Below are 16,522 nucleotides of genomic sequence, written 5' to 3'. Positions count from 1 at the left end.
CTGAAACTTGCCATCCAAACAGAAAGTTGTCATGCTTCACAGCCAAAATGGCCATCAAAAAACATTAGGGCGGAATTGCTTCGCGCCACACGTGTGGCACTTATCAAGGTTCCAAAAAAATATAGTTAGAAATTTGATATTACAGTCATAGGGTTATGTGGATATACCCGTTGATGCCCACACCAATGCTGCGATCTCTGGGACTACATATTTATATTATTTTTTGGTAAGTATCAGATTTATTATAAAATTCCATAGACAAAGTATATCAAGCATAATAATAAAAGTTACATCAAGATTCTGATACCATCGAACAACCATACTCATGTCACCAGAACGAGCCACCAAAGCACCGTTGTCCCTGCTCCCTACCAGAGCTGGCCTGACCTTGTCGTCGACAGCCGGAAAGTCTTCGTGCATGTGCCCCTAAGAACCAGCGTCATGGATCCACAGTTGTCGCCGTTGAACCATTGCATGACGAGAAACCCTAACCTCACTGCCTCAAGGAGAAGACAGAAATCTATATCGGAGCTCCGTCGACCACGTCCACATAGACGAAGTCGAGGAGGACCAAATCCCGGAAGTCAACCTCGAAGAAGACGCCTCCATCCGTCTGAATGCCACACCCGTGAGGACTAAAAAAACTCTAAACTAAACTACCAACCGAAGCGAAGGCATCGAGATTCTCCTTCCCGTCACCGGCCGCTGGGGTGGTAGGCAGAGGGAAGGCAAAAATGTGAGCTCATCGGTGAAGGCTGAAGGGAAGAATTTGCCCTAGCCACCTAACATTAGGGGAGGAATGAGAGCAAGTCAATAGCTAGTGAGACGAGAGTTTTTTTTTTCTTTTTTTAGAACAACGGCGACGAGGGTTACTTAGGGCATCTCCAACGGCAACCCGCAAATTTCCTCCCGCATCGGTCCACATATAGGGGGTGTCAGTCCACGGACACAGATGGGGAGGTCGCTATCCAACCATAGACGCATACATTTTGACAACATTTCGAACTAACCGGATGAAATTCGTTCAAACACGGCCGGATTTCATATAAACATGCCGGATTCATTACATTTCGAACATACTTCAACTACAAGTGGTGATCGTCCGACTTTGGAGGTATAATTAATTAACCTAATCTATGATCGTCGGTGCCCGTTTTCTGTGTCCGGCCATGAGCCCTGAGAACTGAAACTTCGCCTTCTCTAGTTCTGCCTCGGCGCTCTCTAGATTCGCTTCCGGAGCCCCGGGAACTAAAGTTGTCCGCCTTCACGTCGCCTCTAAGCGACTAATCGGCCGCCGATACTAAGCCCACCAAGCTTGGTGTCGACATTACGGGAGGAGCGGTGGCCTTCCTGGGACCAGAGCGGTGGTGACCTACCGTGCACTACTCTTCCGCACTGCCGGCGGCGCCCGCAGACGTGTCGGCTACGTGGTCGTTGTGGCGGGGCGCTGATTCCGCGGAGCCGGTGATGTCGTCCTCGTCGTCGGTCTCGCCAAACATTGGGTCCGCCACTCGTCGCACTCCCTGTAGGCGGCCGCCACCTCCCCTGCCCGTTGGCGGTACCGCTAGCGAGCGAGGCAGAGTGATAGGACTTGAACAGCGCCTCCTGCTCTGCCAGGTCCGTGTTCGGCGCGATGGCCCTGCCGGCGCCGAGATGCTCCTCCACCTGCAGGTGCTCCTGCAAGAGTTGGTGGTTGTAGGTGGCGTCGGCCTGCGCCTCCCAGAATTGTTCCTCCCGCTCCTCTCGTAGCATGTCCATGTAATGGGCACAGGTCTTGCCGATGGTCATGTTGCAATGCACCAACAGGGTAAGGAGGAGGGTGGCGCGGACGAGGAGGGTAGCACCGGCTCGTCGTCGGCCACATCCTCCATTGGGACGTCGTCGTCCTCCGGATGCCTGCAGGCCAGCCAGCCGGCAGCAATGAAGGACATCTCCTTCTTCTGGTTCGGCGTCAGCTCGTCCACAGAGCTTTGGTGGGGGAGGAATCCATGGATGGGAGTGGTGCGGAGAGGGATCGGGGGCGGATGACTGCGGCTATGGTCGGGCTAGCAGTTTATATAGCAATGGTGGGCGCCAGAGGGATTGACGAGTGGTGCCGGAGTAGCCGCCTTGGCAACCGCGTGTCATTAATGTGGGCGGTAGACAGACGAACGGGCAGCCGTCGTGTCATTTGAACGTGCAACAATTGCCTGCACCGAGAAGCGGCGCGGGCAGCACTCTTTTGACCGGCGCGCCGCTTCAATGCCGACGCCAGTGAGCGGTCGCGTCCGCTCTGGCCGGGCATGAATGCGGGCACTGACACTCTGGAGCGACGCTGACTGTTTCAGGCGGGAAGCGCACACGGCTGAGGAAGGGGGTTTGGGTGGGTCAGGGCGGTCAAAACCAGGGAGCGATACATGCCCGCGTTGGATGAGTTTTGCTGTCCAGACATCATGGTCTGGACGTATGCGAGCGGTTTAATGGTCGGTGTTGAAGATGCCCTTGGACGAGTACTTATTTATCGTGGAACGACCCAACGTTTTCATGGTGGGGTGGCCATGAAAGTCTTCGTTTTTAGACTGATCGAGGGGTATGTGAAGCTTCCCTAAATCCAAACATGCATGTACAATTCTTTTAGGGGGAACATGAATGTATTAGTGATCGAACTACTGAGTACGCAAAGAGGAAAATTGTACATGCATGTATTACTGATCGACTACTGAGTGCGCAAAGAGGAAAATTTACCACTGAGCATAGTGCAGGTACCACCCGGGTAGGGGCACTACAGAGTACCGACGTGGAGAGTGGAAAAAAGATGGAGCTTGGAGGGAGAAGCACGCTGGGGTTAAATGATTAATCCCCCATCATCCGGACGAACGAGCAATAGGTCGCAAACTTCCAAACTCTCGTGTAGTGCAAGAACGCGCAGGTGCAGGGCACGCAGCAACCTTCCAAACTCTCGTGTACCGACGAGCAAAGAAAAGTCTTGATAGTCGACGAGCCGCGTGATTCTTTGACCGACGGTCGGTTTGATCTAGTCCAACCTTGACGCCGAGAGTCGTCGGCAATGATCGACGTCCACTGCCTATATAAACCGCCTGCGACCACCTTGCCATGTACACTCAGCTCGTAAACAAGCAGCTGCTAGAGCGGAACAAGTTTGGCCACCGTTAACCTTATTTCGAAATGGCGAGGTCGCCCATGGCGATGCTCCCGTTCTTGGCGCTCGGGGTGGCAGCACTAGTCCTATCTGCCGCGGGAATGGTGGCCGCGCAGAAGTGCGGCTGCCGGGCGAACGAGTGCTGCAGCCAGTACGGGTATTGCGGCACTACCGACGCCTACTGCGGACAAGGGTGTCAGTCTGGCCCGTGCTCGGGGAGCGGCGGCGGCGGCGGGAGCGGCGTCTCCGTGGAGAGCGTCGTCACCGAGGCGTTCTTCAACGGGATCAAGTCCCGGGCCGGCAACGGCTGCGCCGGCAAGAGCTTTTACACGCGCCCGTCGTTCCTGAGCGCCGCCCGGGCCAACCCCAACTTCGGGAAAGGCCGCACGACCGACGACGGCAAGAGGGAGATAGCCGCCTTCTTCGCCCACGTCACGCACGAGACCGGACGTAAGTTCAACTCCAATTAACCGACTAACACGAATTTAATCTTGAATTAGCTCTCCATAATTCAGCGGCCATGCAACTTGTGTACAGACATGTGCTACATCGAGGAGATCGGCGGGGCGAGGCAGAACTACTGCGACAGGAAGTACACGCAGTGGCCGTGCGCCTCGGGGAAGGGGTACTACGGGCGCGGGCCGCTGCAGCTGACGTGGAACTACAACTACGGGGCGGCGGGGAAGAGCGTGGGATTCGACGGGCTGAACAACCCGGAGAAGGTGGCGCAGGACCCGGAGGTGGCGTTCAAGGCGGCGCTCTGGTTCTGGATGAACAACGTGAAGCAGGTCCTGCCGCGGGGGTTCGGCGCCACGACCAGGGCCATCAACAGCGGCGAGTGCAACGGCGGGAACGCGGCCGCCATGAACGCCCGGGCGGGCTACTACAGGGCCTACTGCAGGCAGTTCGGCGTCGACCCGGGGAACAGCCTCACTTGCTAGGTGCTTCGGGCGGGCCTGATCGAGATCGACCATGCATAGAACAGAGAACACGCATGGCTTATGTAGAATAAACGTCCGGCGTGCGCGTACGCGTCTAAAGCCGTCCAAACAAGAAATAAAGGGCGAGGATGTGGTGTACTACTACTACATACCAAGATCCTTGCAGTAGTACTGTTCACGAGCTATACTCTTTTTCCTCATCAACAAGCAAAAAGTGTTATGTTCTTGTTTATTACTCATGTCTAGGTACATCTGTACCTAGAAAAATCTAATACCCCCTCCATCACGGTTTAGAAGCGCACTTCAGTTTTCATGCATTTTCAGAATAGGAGAAGATTAAGGCATGTTGGTAATTAATGCAGAGTTAATTAGGCCGTTCTGAGTGCGCGTGGGCTGCATGCGGTCGGTCTCCACTACTGCATGCGCTAGGACTGCTCGTTTACGCTGTGGGAAAAACTACGCATTAATTTCTCCACTAATTTGGCGCTGTAGTTAACAATGGATGTTATTTTCTAGTATGTGGTACAACCAATCACTAACTATCTTGGTCCTAGTGAATTTTATCTGAAGTCTTGCATGTACAGTGGTTGATAAAATAGTCTTATCTTAAGTCTTGCATGTAATTTAGAGATGATAAAAAACATGTCTACAATGGGTCATTTCTTAGCCTTATCTTTAATAACTAGTTATTCTTAAAAACGTGGTGAAACATATTGTGCTAAGAGATCATCTCTTGTCTTCTCTTAAATAAGAAGACAAGCCTTTTCTTATGATTTCTCTCTTTTCCATCTCATCATTTATCCTACGTGGCATTTCTAAGTTAGAACCATTGTACATGCCCTAATGAGTTTTGTGCCAAGAGGAGGACCGGAGTGAGTGTTGGGCTCCACGACAGCTTAAGCACATACCACTCTAGTTATTGACAGTGGCTGGTGCTACTGTGCGACGCTTGGAGACCTCTTATTCCACGCCCTACTTTGTTGGCTAGGAACCAAGCACACCCCAGCTGTGATAGGTTGGCCCATTTAATCTTTGATTTGTTGTATTAATTATTTGATAAATCCTAATCTGACCCACTAATGAGTTGCACTAAATTTTACAATATTTTTCTATTTAATATATCGAAGGAAATGCAAAAATATGAGAAAAAAAATGCAAAAATGTTTACAAAGATTCTAAACAATCTTCATGATTTTAAAAATGCTAACAAACTTTAAAAATCTTCAAGATTTTTCAAAAAGGTTCATGATTTTCCTAGCAAAAGTATTCGGGGAGAGTTTTATAATACCATGTGTGGTAAAAATATTAAAACAAAAAAGGAAGACGCAAAAAAATATTTTTTTTACGAACAAAGATAAGAATAAACAAAAAGGAAAACTAGTCATGGGTTGGCCCATAAAAACCAACAACAAAACCGACAAATATATGTAAAGGGAAAAAACAATGCCGCATTAGGTCGCCTAATAGGTGGAGGGAAAGGGGTTGTCCTGCACCGCGACGACTATTTATTGCATTAAGTGAGACAAGTAGCACCTCTCGCTGAAGCTTTTCCCCCGTCGTGTCGTGTTGGTCCGCCCCATTCACACGTGCATAGTCATAAAAAGAGTAGAGGAAATGCAAGGAGGGATCAATCCATAGCCTCTAGGAGATTGCGCGCTACGCCAGCCACTGCGCCCAAGCTCCTTTTGTGGTAAGCCCTAGGGGCGCGTCCTACTTGAGACTACTCCAACCGTTTTCTTCGGGATTTTTTCCTTTTTCTTTTATTTTCTTTTTTATTTCTTCTTCTCCATTTTTCTTTCATTTTGCATTTTGTTTCTTTCTTTTCTTTTTTTCTCTTATTTCTTTTGTTTCTAATTTTGGCTATCTTTGTTTATTATTCCAACATTTTTCTAATACATGTCTAACATCTTTCCAATACAAATCATACATTTTGGAATTACATGGTCAACATTTTTTCTATACATAGTTTTAACATTTTTTAAATACAAGATTAACATTTGGTCAACATTTTTTCTATACATTTAATAATAATACATGGTCAACATTTCTTGTATAAAGTTTTAACATTTTTTTTCAAATTCTTGATTAGAAACTTTAAAATAAAAAATTAACATGTTTTGAATAACATTCACTATACAATTTAACATTTTCCAAACGTTTGATTAACATTTTGCAAACACTTGTTCAACATTTTTTTGAAATACTTGATTAACATTTTTATGTATGCATGATCAATTTTTTTTCATCATTTATTTAATACATGGTCAATATTTTTTATATGCACATTTAATATTTCCCAAATACTTGATTAAAGTTTTTCAAATACATGTTCAACATTTTTTCAAATGCTTGATTAACATTTTTATACAAATGATAAAAAAAATCATCATTGTTTTAATAACTGATCAATTTTTTTTTGTATACGCTCAACATTTGTCAGAACGCTTGTTCAACATTTTTCAAATACTTTTTAGTTTTTTTTTTAATTTATTAAACATTTTCAAATGCTTGTTCAACATTTTTCAAATGTTTTTTGTAGAGTGCTTTTTTAATATCCATATTTAGAATATGTTTAAGTATAAACAAGAGTACAAAATAAAGGGAAAAACTAAAACAGAAAACAAAAATATAAAGGAAAAAGGAAGAATATCCCGTGGCCTGCCGCGAGCGTCGGCCGGCCCATCTCGGTCGCTCCTTGAGTGGTTCTGAAGGTGGACTCGCTGAAGGCGAGATATAGGGACGCCTCATTCTGCGCGCCCTTGCAAGTCGCGGCTCCTATTTAGCGCATTGGTCACGGGATGCGTTATCACGCGTACCCCAGCTGCCAGCCCTACTTCAACTGGTCCGACCCAATTTTGGTTTTCTACCAACTGGTTTGGGGAAGTTTCTAGGGCCTTCCCTGAACCGGCCTAATTTTCCCTTCTATTTTTCTTTCAGTTTTTCTTTTTTTTCATTTTTCAAATACGCAACTTTTTGAAACTCATGAACCATTTGTAATTCATGAGGTTTTTCAAGTCTACAAGATTTTTTTAAAATTTAAGAAAAAATTTCAAATTTTGAACATTTTTTGCAATTCAGAAACTATTTTTGAATGTACAAACATTATTTTTAATGTTATGAACCTTTTTGAATCAACAAAGAGTTTTGAAAATTGGGAACAATTGTTGAAATGCACGATTTTTTTTTCGAATTGATGAATATTTTTTGAATTCATGAACAAATTTAGAATCAATGAAGAATTTTTTAAATAACAATAATTTTCGAAATCCTGATATTTTTTTAAATAACAATAATTTCTTAGTTTTGTGTACATTTTTTAATTCATGAGCATTTCATGAAATCCTGATATCTTTCAAATTGGTAAAGATTTTTGAATTTGTGAACGGATTCCAATTTTATGAACAGTTTACAAAATTAAGAACATTTTTGAAATCCTGAACACCTTTTTCGCATATAAGATTCGTGAACAGTTATGAAATTAAAAATAAAAAAGAAATTAGAGAAACTAAAAGACCAATAGCGCCCAGCCCCCGCCCCCCCCCCCCCCCCCCCCCCCCCCCCCCCAAAGCTGGTCCGTCGCACTACAGGGCGGATAGGAGCTCCGCGTGCTGTTCACTGCATATTTGGCCACCGCTTGTACTTGTACCTTATGGCACCAGAGAGTTTGCGCCAGAGCGTACGTACCGAAAATTGTCAGTCGTTCATTGGTCGTCGTTATGCGGCCGTAGATAAATATTTAGATTCCTTGGTCGGGGGCGCACTTCTGAACGAACAAAAATACATTAAGAAAATTTAAGATCATGAATATTTTACTGCATTATTTATTTCAAATGCGTGACATTTTTCAACGTGTCAATATTTATAACATGTGTGTTAGTTTTATAATTCAGGACATTAATATAAAATTTTGATGCAAAAAAGTCATGACCATTTGATTAAATTTGTGAACTTCTTTCTATAAATTTTAAACATGCATACTATTTTGACTCTTTTTGCGGGAACTCTATATTTCCTTTTTTTTCCTTAAAAGCGAAACAACTCTAGGTGTTTTTCTTCCATGAAGCACCTATTAAGCTGGTCCACATAGACCATGCGTGAGCTGTTCGCCGCTATTTTATAATTAACACGGTGAAATCCTATTCTCCGCATACTATGGGCCGCGCCTATGTCTTGTTTTACGTTTTTTTAGGGGATGTCTTATCGAAATCACTAACTGAGGAGAGATCACTCCAACCTCTCTGGGTTGTGACAAGTGGCGCGCTTCAAGTGCCATTTTTTCGTAGATCCGTTTATTCAAAATGTTTTATCTCTTAAACCGTGTGACAAGTGGCGCGCTGCAAGGAGCGCTCGTTAATTAGTTGTTCCTATGTCTTGTGGCAGTCACACCTGAGAGAGCGCGAGACTGGGCTGGGCCAGCTCGTGGGAGGGCCACAACCTCGTTTTTTAGATGTTTATTTTCTGCTTTTTCTTCACTTTTTTATATACTTCGAAATATTATATATATGTATAATATTTGAAAAATGCACTAAAGTAAAAATTAAAAAAATGTTAATCAGGCATTCCAAAAATGTTAAATATGTATAAAAAAATGTATCTCATGTATACAAAAATATACAATAGGTGGGAAAAAGTTGATCATGCATTTAAGAATTGTTAATCAAGTAATAAAAAATGTAAAATCTTTTAAAAAATCATGACAGATACTAGAAATGTATAATGTGTATGAAATAAAGTACTCTTCAAAGATAAATATTCCAAAAATAATAATCATCTATTTTGAAAAAACAAAAATGTATAAAAAATTGTTACTGATGCATACAAAAAATGTAGAGCTTGTATTATAAAACTGAACATGAAAACCTGATTTTTTTTAACATACTTATAGCGTATCAAAAAAATTAATCCTATGTTTTAAAATTTTGAAACATGCACAAAAATGTTTATTATATATATACCAAAAATGTAAAATGTGTTTGAAAAAGGTATTACTCAAACATAAATATTTTTTTAAAAATAATCATCTACTTCAAAAATGTTAAACGTGTGCACGAAAAATGTTTCTGATGTGTACGGAAAATGTAGAACATGTATTAAAAAATGAATTTCATAACATAAATTTGAAAACATGTTGATCGTGTATAATAAATGTTAATCATATATTTCAGAAATGTCTGATGTATATGTAAAATGTAAAAATGTGTATGAAAAATATAGACACGTGTTGCAGAAAGAAGAAAAAGAACAAATCAAAGTGGTGAAAACCGAAGAAACGGAAGATAGAAACACCGATGAGAAAACGAAGAAAAACCTAGTAATCAAATCAAAATCGAATGAAAACAAATAAAATCAAAAAGAAAAGAAAACCCAATAAAATGAAGAAAGGAACAAAATAAAACCAAGGAAAAACAAAGCAAAAGAATAAGAAAAAAAACCCAGTAAAAACTAGAATAAAATGGTGAGAAGATAGAGTAAAACCCTAAGAAACCCGTGAGACAAAAAAATAGGAAGAAGAATGGAATAGAAAAAAACACGAGCGGTAACGATCGAGCGTGGGAGCGTGGAAGATCGCTAGAAATGGGTTGGCCTACTAATACACGGGTAACAAAAGAGCTTCAGGCGAGACTATTCCGACTCGCGTTGACCCAGATATAGTCCTGTCGCATTCTGCAACATATTTCCTTGGTTTGGCTGGCATAGGGCTGGCTGCCAATCTAACTGCGTTAGGCCAGCTTATTAGTAAATATAAAACAAAGCCAGTTATGGGACGTTCTGAAAGATTCCTAGTCGGTTTTGGGAACCTTTTAGATGGTTTTTGAATCAATTTTCATTTTTGTTTGTTTTCTTTTTCTATTTTTTCTGTTGTTTTTCTAGTTCACATTTGTTCAAAAATGTTTGTGACTTTACTAAAGAAATTTAAAAAATGTAAAAAATATTTGCAAAATTGAAAAATATATTCACATTTTCAAAAAGTGTTCACAAATTCAAAAAATGTTCATGTATTAAAAATATTCAAAAAAGTAAAAAAAATCACATCTTCCTAAATATTCATAAACTTCATCGTGTTTTACGGCAAAGCCGTTAGCCAAAAGAAGTTGTGGTAGGCTAGAGTTCAATCCTAAAAGATGTCAAAATCAACTCATGGTTCTGGAACATGGATAGCTAACTTCCACACATTCTTGCCATGTGTGAAATTTTTGGCGATGTCTTATTTCTTCAGATATCTCTTTACGGACTCCTTTCATGTTAAGTTTGGTGTATCCCGAGCTCTCTTGGCATTATCTGCACGCTTTAACCATCCGCTATGCACTGGATCTTCTGGATGCTACGTTGTATATGCTCAAACCATGTTAAACGATGTTGGACAAGTTTCTCTTCTATCGGTGCTATCCCAATTATATTATGTATGTCATCATCATTCCGAACCATATCACTTCTGGCGTGGTCACACATCCTGAAGGAAATATGCCCTAGAGGCAATAATAAAGTTATTATTTATTTCCTTATATCATGATAAATGTTTATTATTCATGCTAGAATTGTATTAACCGAAAACATAATACATGTGTGAATACATAGACAAACATAGTGTCACTAGTATGCCTTTACTTGACTAGCTCGTTGATCAAAGATGGTTATGTTTCCTAGCCATAGTCATGAGTTATCATTTGATTAACGGGATCACATCATTAGGAGAATGATGTGATTGACTTGACCCATTCCGTTAGCTTAGCACACGATCGTTTAATATTCTGCTATTGCTTTCTTCATGACTTATACATGTTCCTATGACTATGAGATTATGCAACTCCCGTTTACCAGAGGAACACTTTGTGTGCTACCAAACGTCACAACGTAACTGGGTGATTATAAAGGTGCTCTACAGGTGTCTTCGAAGGTACTTGTTGGGTTGGCGTATTTCGAGATTAGGATTTGTCACTCCGATTGTCGGATAGGTATCTCTGGGCCCACTCGGTAATGCACATCACTTAAGCCTTGCAAGCATTGCAACTAATGAGTTAGTTGCGGGATGATGTATTACAGAACGAGTAAAGAGACTTGCCGGTAACGAGATTGAACTAGGTATTGAGATACCGACGATCGAATCTCGGGCAAGTAACATACCGATGACAAAGGGAACAACGTATGTTGTTATGCGGTCTGACCGATAAAGATCTTCGTAGAATATGTGGGAGCCAATATGAGCATCCAGGTTCCGCTATTGGTTATTGTCCGGAGACGTGTCTCGGTCATGTCTACATAGTTCTCGAACCCGTAGGGTCCGCACGCTTAAAGTTCGATGACGGTTATATTATGAGTTTATGTGTTTTGATGTACTGAAGGTAGTCCGGAGTCCCGGATGAGATCGGGGACATGACGAGGAGTCTCGAAATGGTCGAGACGTAAAGATCGATATATTGGATGACTATATTCGGACATCGGAAAGCTTCCGAGTGATTCGGGTATTTTTCGGAGTACCGGAGAGTTACGGGAATTCGCCGGGGAGTATATGGGCCTTATTGGGCTTTAGGGCAAAGAGAGAGGAGAGGCTGGGCGCCCCCCCAAGGCCTAGTCCGAATTGGACTAGGGGGCGGGCCCCTCCTTCCTTCTCTTCTCTCTCCCCTTTCCTTGACTCCTACTCCTACTACTTGGAGGGGGGGGGGGAATCCTACTCCCGGTGGGAGTAGGACTCCTCCTGGCGCGCCTCCTCCTGGCCGGCCGCACCTCCCCCCCCTTGTTCCTTTATATACGGGGGCAGAGGGGCACCCCAAAGACACAACAATTGATCGTTTGATCTTCTAGCCGTGTGCAGTGCCCCCCCTCCACCATAGTCCACCTCGATAATACTGTAGCGGTGCTTAGGCGAAGCCCTGCGTCGGTAGAACATCATCATCGTCACCACGCCGTCGTGCTGACGAAACTCTCCCTCAACACTCGGCTGGATCGGATTTCGAGGGACATCATCGGGCTGAACGTGTGCTGAACTCGGAGGTGCCGTGCGTTCGGTACTTGATCGGTCAGATAGTGAAGACGTATGACTACATCAACCGTGTTGTGCTAACGCTTCCGCTTTCGGTCTACGAGGGTACGTGGACAACACTCTCCCCTCTCGTTGCTATGCATCACCATGATCTTGCGTGTGCGTAGGAAATGTTTTGAAATTACTACGTTCCCCAACACATCCATCTCAAGATGCGCATTTCCTCTACACCTAATTGTTGAGCATGTCGCTCTTTACTTGGCTAACACTCATCGTCATACAACATCGTAGGTCGAATCACCATCCTATGGAAATGTCTTAGGTTTTTGTGGCACTCGCTTGTCACAAAGAACGTGAAAAGCTTAGCACCACTTCATCCACCTGTCTTTGATTTGATGGATCAGATCTTCATCGATGTCACCATCCTTCTGCAACATGCACACCAAAATTGAAAGGTGACGTTCTAAGGTACCACCTAGCCATTAAGGCTCACCATCTCCTCTCGTGCCTACTTGTACTAAAATTGCACCTCATGTACTTGTTTTAATTTTACTAAGCCTAACACCTTTTGATTTCAAAGTTTGTCTCCACAGCTCTAAGTTACTACTAACCCCCATCCGACTATGATCGATTAACACTACAAATTCAACATTTAAGTAATTTTAAAATGTCCCATTTTCAAAATTTGTTCATAATTTCAAAAAATGTTATTATTTTTAAATTTTGTTCACAAATTCAAAATAGTTCCATGTTTCCAATTTTTTTTTTGGAATTTCAAAAGAAGTTTCATTTCTAAAATTTGGCCTCAAATTCAAAAAATGTTTGCATTTTCAAAACAACTTGGGGAATTTTCAAAGATGTTCACGTTTCTGAAATTGTTTAGAATTTTGAAAATATACAGAAAAGTCAACTAATGTTCACGTTTTAAAAAATTAGCAAAATATTGATTCGCTATAGTATACCGGGTCCTTAGAGTGCACAAGTCGCTACAGTTACCAGTTCACTAGAATGAACCGGCTAGCTACAGTGCGTTGTTCGCTGCATGGGCCGCTGGCTGTGATGGGCTGGTCCAGTAGGGTCGGGTGCTTGTGTGAAGCTTATCTAAAGCATACTGAGTTTTGTGCCTAGAGGAGACTAGGGTGGATGTCGCGCGCCCAATGCATCCCAAACAGCCACGGGGGTTGACATCGTTGGAAATTTGCACCTGCTTGTATGATACCGAAGCTGGCATTCGGTTTATCGCTACAATGGAATAGACAAGATAGTTAGCATCTCCAACGGGATACGCTAGAAGAGGAACAAGGATCAATTTCCTAGCAATTTCCCCGTGGATTGGTAGTTGAGCCCCGAAATCCTGGCGTCGGGCGACATCGACCGCTTGCCCCCCCCCCCACCCCCCCCCCCCCCACCACCCACCACACACACAAGAGGTGAATTGGCTGTTTAATTAACGATCAATTAGCACCGGTAGCTACCGTCTAGCGTTGGAATTGCCCTTAGATATCTCGGTTAGCAGCTGTAGTTCTGAATCGCTGGTCTGATCCATTATTTTTTATTAGTTAGATACCTTGCTATTTTTATTTGACAGATTCTCATCTTGTCTATTATTGGTTTTGCACTGTTTTTGTATGAAGTAATTCCGTTTCATTCAATAGATTTGAAGAAATGCAATGCTTTTTATGAAATTGTATTTTTTAGAAATGTTTGTGAATTTATAAAATGTGTTTAAAAAATCATGAATTTTATTAAATGTTCATGCTTTTCTATAAAATGTTCATGTATAATTGTTTTAAAAAGCATAGATTGAAAATTAAACACATATTTAAAATATAAAATGGCAACCAAAACATAACAAAAAAGAAACAGACAATGAAAACAAGACACGGTTTGGCATGAAGCAAAAGAATAAAATCAACGATAAAAAGTGATGAAAACACACTAGGGGGCGGGGAGGGCTAGGTGCGTAGGATTGCTGTTCCATCCATGTTTGCCCACTGCTTATACCTTAATACTAGAGAGTTTGCGCATGTGCATATGATACTAAGGGAGAATATCTGGTGCACTGGTGCATCAAACTCGTGTAGAACATTTTAAAATAATAATTTAATTTTTAGCACATTCAGATAATGTTGATGTATGTTCATAAAAATCAAATCAAAATTTGAAACATAGCTTGGAAAATAAAAAAACAAATTCAACACTAAATTGTATATAGCACAAGTTGGACTTTAGATTTGGCCCATTATCGGACCGATGTCAAATTTGTCAGTTGTATTCTCGAGCAATGTTTCAAATTTTAATATGAAATTTTGTGACAACATATATTAATGTTGTTTCAATGTCCTATAATTTTTTCAGATTTTATCAAACATTTAAATTAGTTGTGACATCCGGTGCATCGATGGTATCACAAGGGTGGGGCACTAGACACATTCCCACGATACCCGAGATTGCCACTCGGTTCATCGGCTGATCGGTACGCCGCAGTAGCTTAGACCTCCTTTGCTTTACAGGAATTTTAAAGGGAAAAAATTGTAGGAGTTTTTTTTGGAGCCCTTTGGTACATATAGGAATGGATCCTATTCCTATGTAGGATAAGAACCAATCGATCACATTTCAAAAGAAAATATTACCCTAAATTCAATGAAAAGATCCCTATGCTATGCATCGAATTGCATGTCTTTTCCCATAAAAATTAAGATACGTATCATTTCACCTCCTATTCTATGAACCAAAAAAAAAAAGCCTTTGATAGATAAGACATTTTAGATGGCCCGGTCAGCAGCCACCGTTCCGGACCGGGGACATCATCACCGTTGGCCGTGCGTGGTCGCTGCAGTTGTGCCTATATATGGCTAACAAACCGAGATAAGATGCGCGTCATCATTTGCATATGTGTAACGTCCAAGCGTAATCTCATCATCACGCCTGCCCATCATATTTTCCTTTTCTGCTATCGAACTCGCTTATATAAACCACCACACCAGGCGGAACTTCCTCCACCTCAAAATAGCTGTTCCACACAACAGCAGGACCTTAACCAGTTACCCGGCAACTTGTCAAGCACAGATGGCAAAGCTAGCGATGCCGCTCGCTGCGACGTTCCTGGCACTCGGGCTGGCAGTGCTCCTCCTGTCCGCCGCCGGTCCGGCGGTCGCGCAGAACTGCAACTGCCCGGCGGGCATGTGCTGCAGCCAGTGGGGTTACTGCGGCACGGGCCCGGACTACTGCGGCGCCGGGTGCCAGTCGGGCCCGTGCACGGTGGCGAGCAGTGGCGCCGCAGCTGCGGAGGCGTCCGTCGGCAAGCCCGTGGGGAGCAACCGCACCCCATAGGTGACGCGGGTGCACCTGCCTCAACTCCCAGGCCTGAAATGTGATGATCGTCCGATCTTAATAGAATAAAGCTAAGTAAGTGGGTTACTGGGAGCTAAGTGTAGCAAATACGTACCGAGTGAGTACCTCGTAGATGGCCAGAGCAGTGTTGTCGAGAAGGAAATAAGCCATGGACAACAACGGTTGTTCGATATATTTGAATAAAAAATGTTTTACCGAATTATCATTTTGCATCCATCATAAATTGCACTTGGTATTTGCTACCGCCTAGCCTACAAAAACGTCTTGTACTTTGATATGAAGGTAATATCAACTACTCGAAAAATGAATGTAGTCGGCTCCAGTAGGGCAGCGGCGACAACAGCACGTCAGTGGCTCGTTCTAACACCGGCAGTGGTTGTTCGGGGGTCTCAGAATCTCAATGTAATTTTTATTATGTTTGAGGTGCTTTGTACTTTCGGTGAACATTGATAATATATCTGGATCATTTTTCATAAAAAAATGAATTTGAAATAAATTGAGAGAGAGAGAGAGAGCACAGTGCTAGGAAGCCAAGATGAGAGCGGCCCGGATGGGCACGACATTACCGGCAAAGGCGAGGCCGCGACGTGACCCATGAGGGTCCGATAAGCACCTCACCATATCTGAGAGGTAGGGAAAAAATCGGACCGGGGAGAGAGATCATGTGCTATGGCGAATCAAGCCAGAAAATAAGACGGTTGGAGGAAGAAGAAAAAAATGATCCATCTGTTCGTTTCCGATCCAATGGCTCAAAGCTATTATTTTTTTATCGCCGAAACTGAAAAGAAAATCTGTTTTTTAGCATGGAAAAGAAGATCAGTTACCTCACAAAAGGATTGATTATTGTTGTGTTTGTGTCGAATACAGTGTACAAGTTGGGTTACGTTTGGACTTGGTGTTGTAGTGTGGATAGGATACGTGTAGTGTCGGAGTCGGACACGTTATACCCTTGGCCTCTTATATATGAGGAGGCACCCCACGTTGTAACCCATGACGACTAGATAGCGACAGGCTCGCAAGGGGGTGCCGGTGGCTTGTGCCGGCGTCCGGATGGCCGGTGTTGCAGTATCTCGGGAAGGAGCGCCGTAGTCATTGCCCCGGGGAGTAGGC

At 43.1% G+C, this 16,522-nt stretch overlaps 2 protein-coding genes across 2 annotated transcripts; both read left to right on the top strand.

Moving 5' to 3' along the window:
- Positions 1–3,090: 3,090 nt before the first annotated feature.
- Positions 3,091–4,312, top strand: LOC109771992 (chitinase 5). Its single transcript, XM_020330684.4, has 2 exons — positions 3,091–3,589; positions 3,677–4,312. The coding sequence occupies exons 1-2, from the start codon at positions 3,166–3,168 to the stop codon at positions 4,078–4,080; spliced, it is 828 nt and encodes a 275-aa protein (XP_020186273.1). The 5' UTR covers positions 3,091–3,165; the 3' UTR covers positions 4,081–4,312.
- A 10,710-nt stretch (positions 4,313–15,022) lies between these two features.
- On the top strand, positions 15,023–15,614 carry LOC109771993 (chitinase 5). The gene has a single exon (XM_020330685.4). It carries the CDS (start codon positions 15,128–15,130, stop codon positions 15,389–15,391), a length of 264 nt encoding a protein of 87 aa, XP_020186274.1. The 5' UTR covers positions 15,023–15,127; the 3' UTR covers positions 15,392–15,614.
- Positions 15,615–16,522: the final 908 nt, after the last annotated feature.

This window comes from Aegilops tauschii, chromosome 2, assembly GCF_002575655.3.
Source record: "Aegilops tauschii subsp. strangulata cultivar AL8/78 chromosome 2, Aet v6.0, whole genome shotgun sequence".
Taxonomy (NCBI): domain Eukaryota; kingdom Viridiplantae; phylum Streptophyta; class Magnoliopsida; order Poales; family Poaceae; genus Aegilops; species Aegilops tauschii.
Note: the sequence above shows the minus strand (reverse complement) of the source record. Positions and strands in the feature narration are given on the sequence as shown.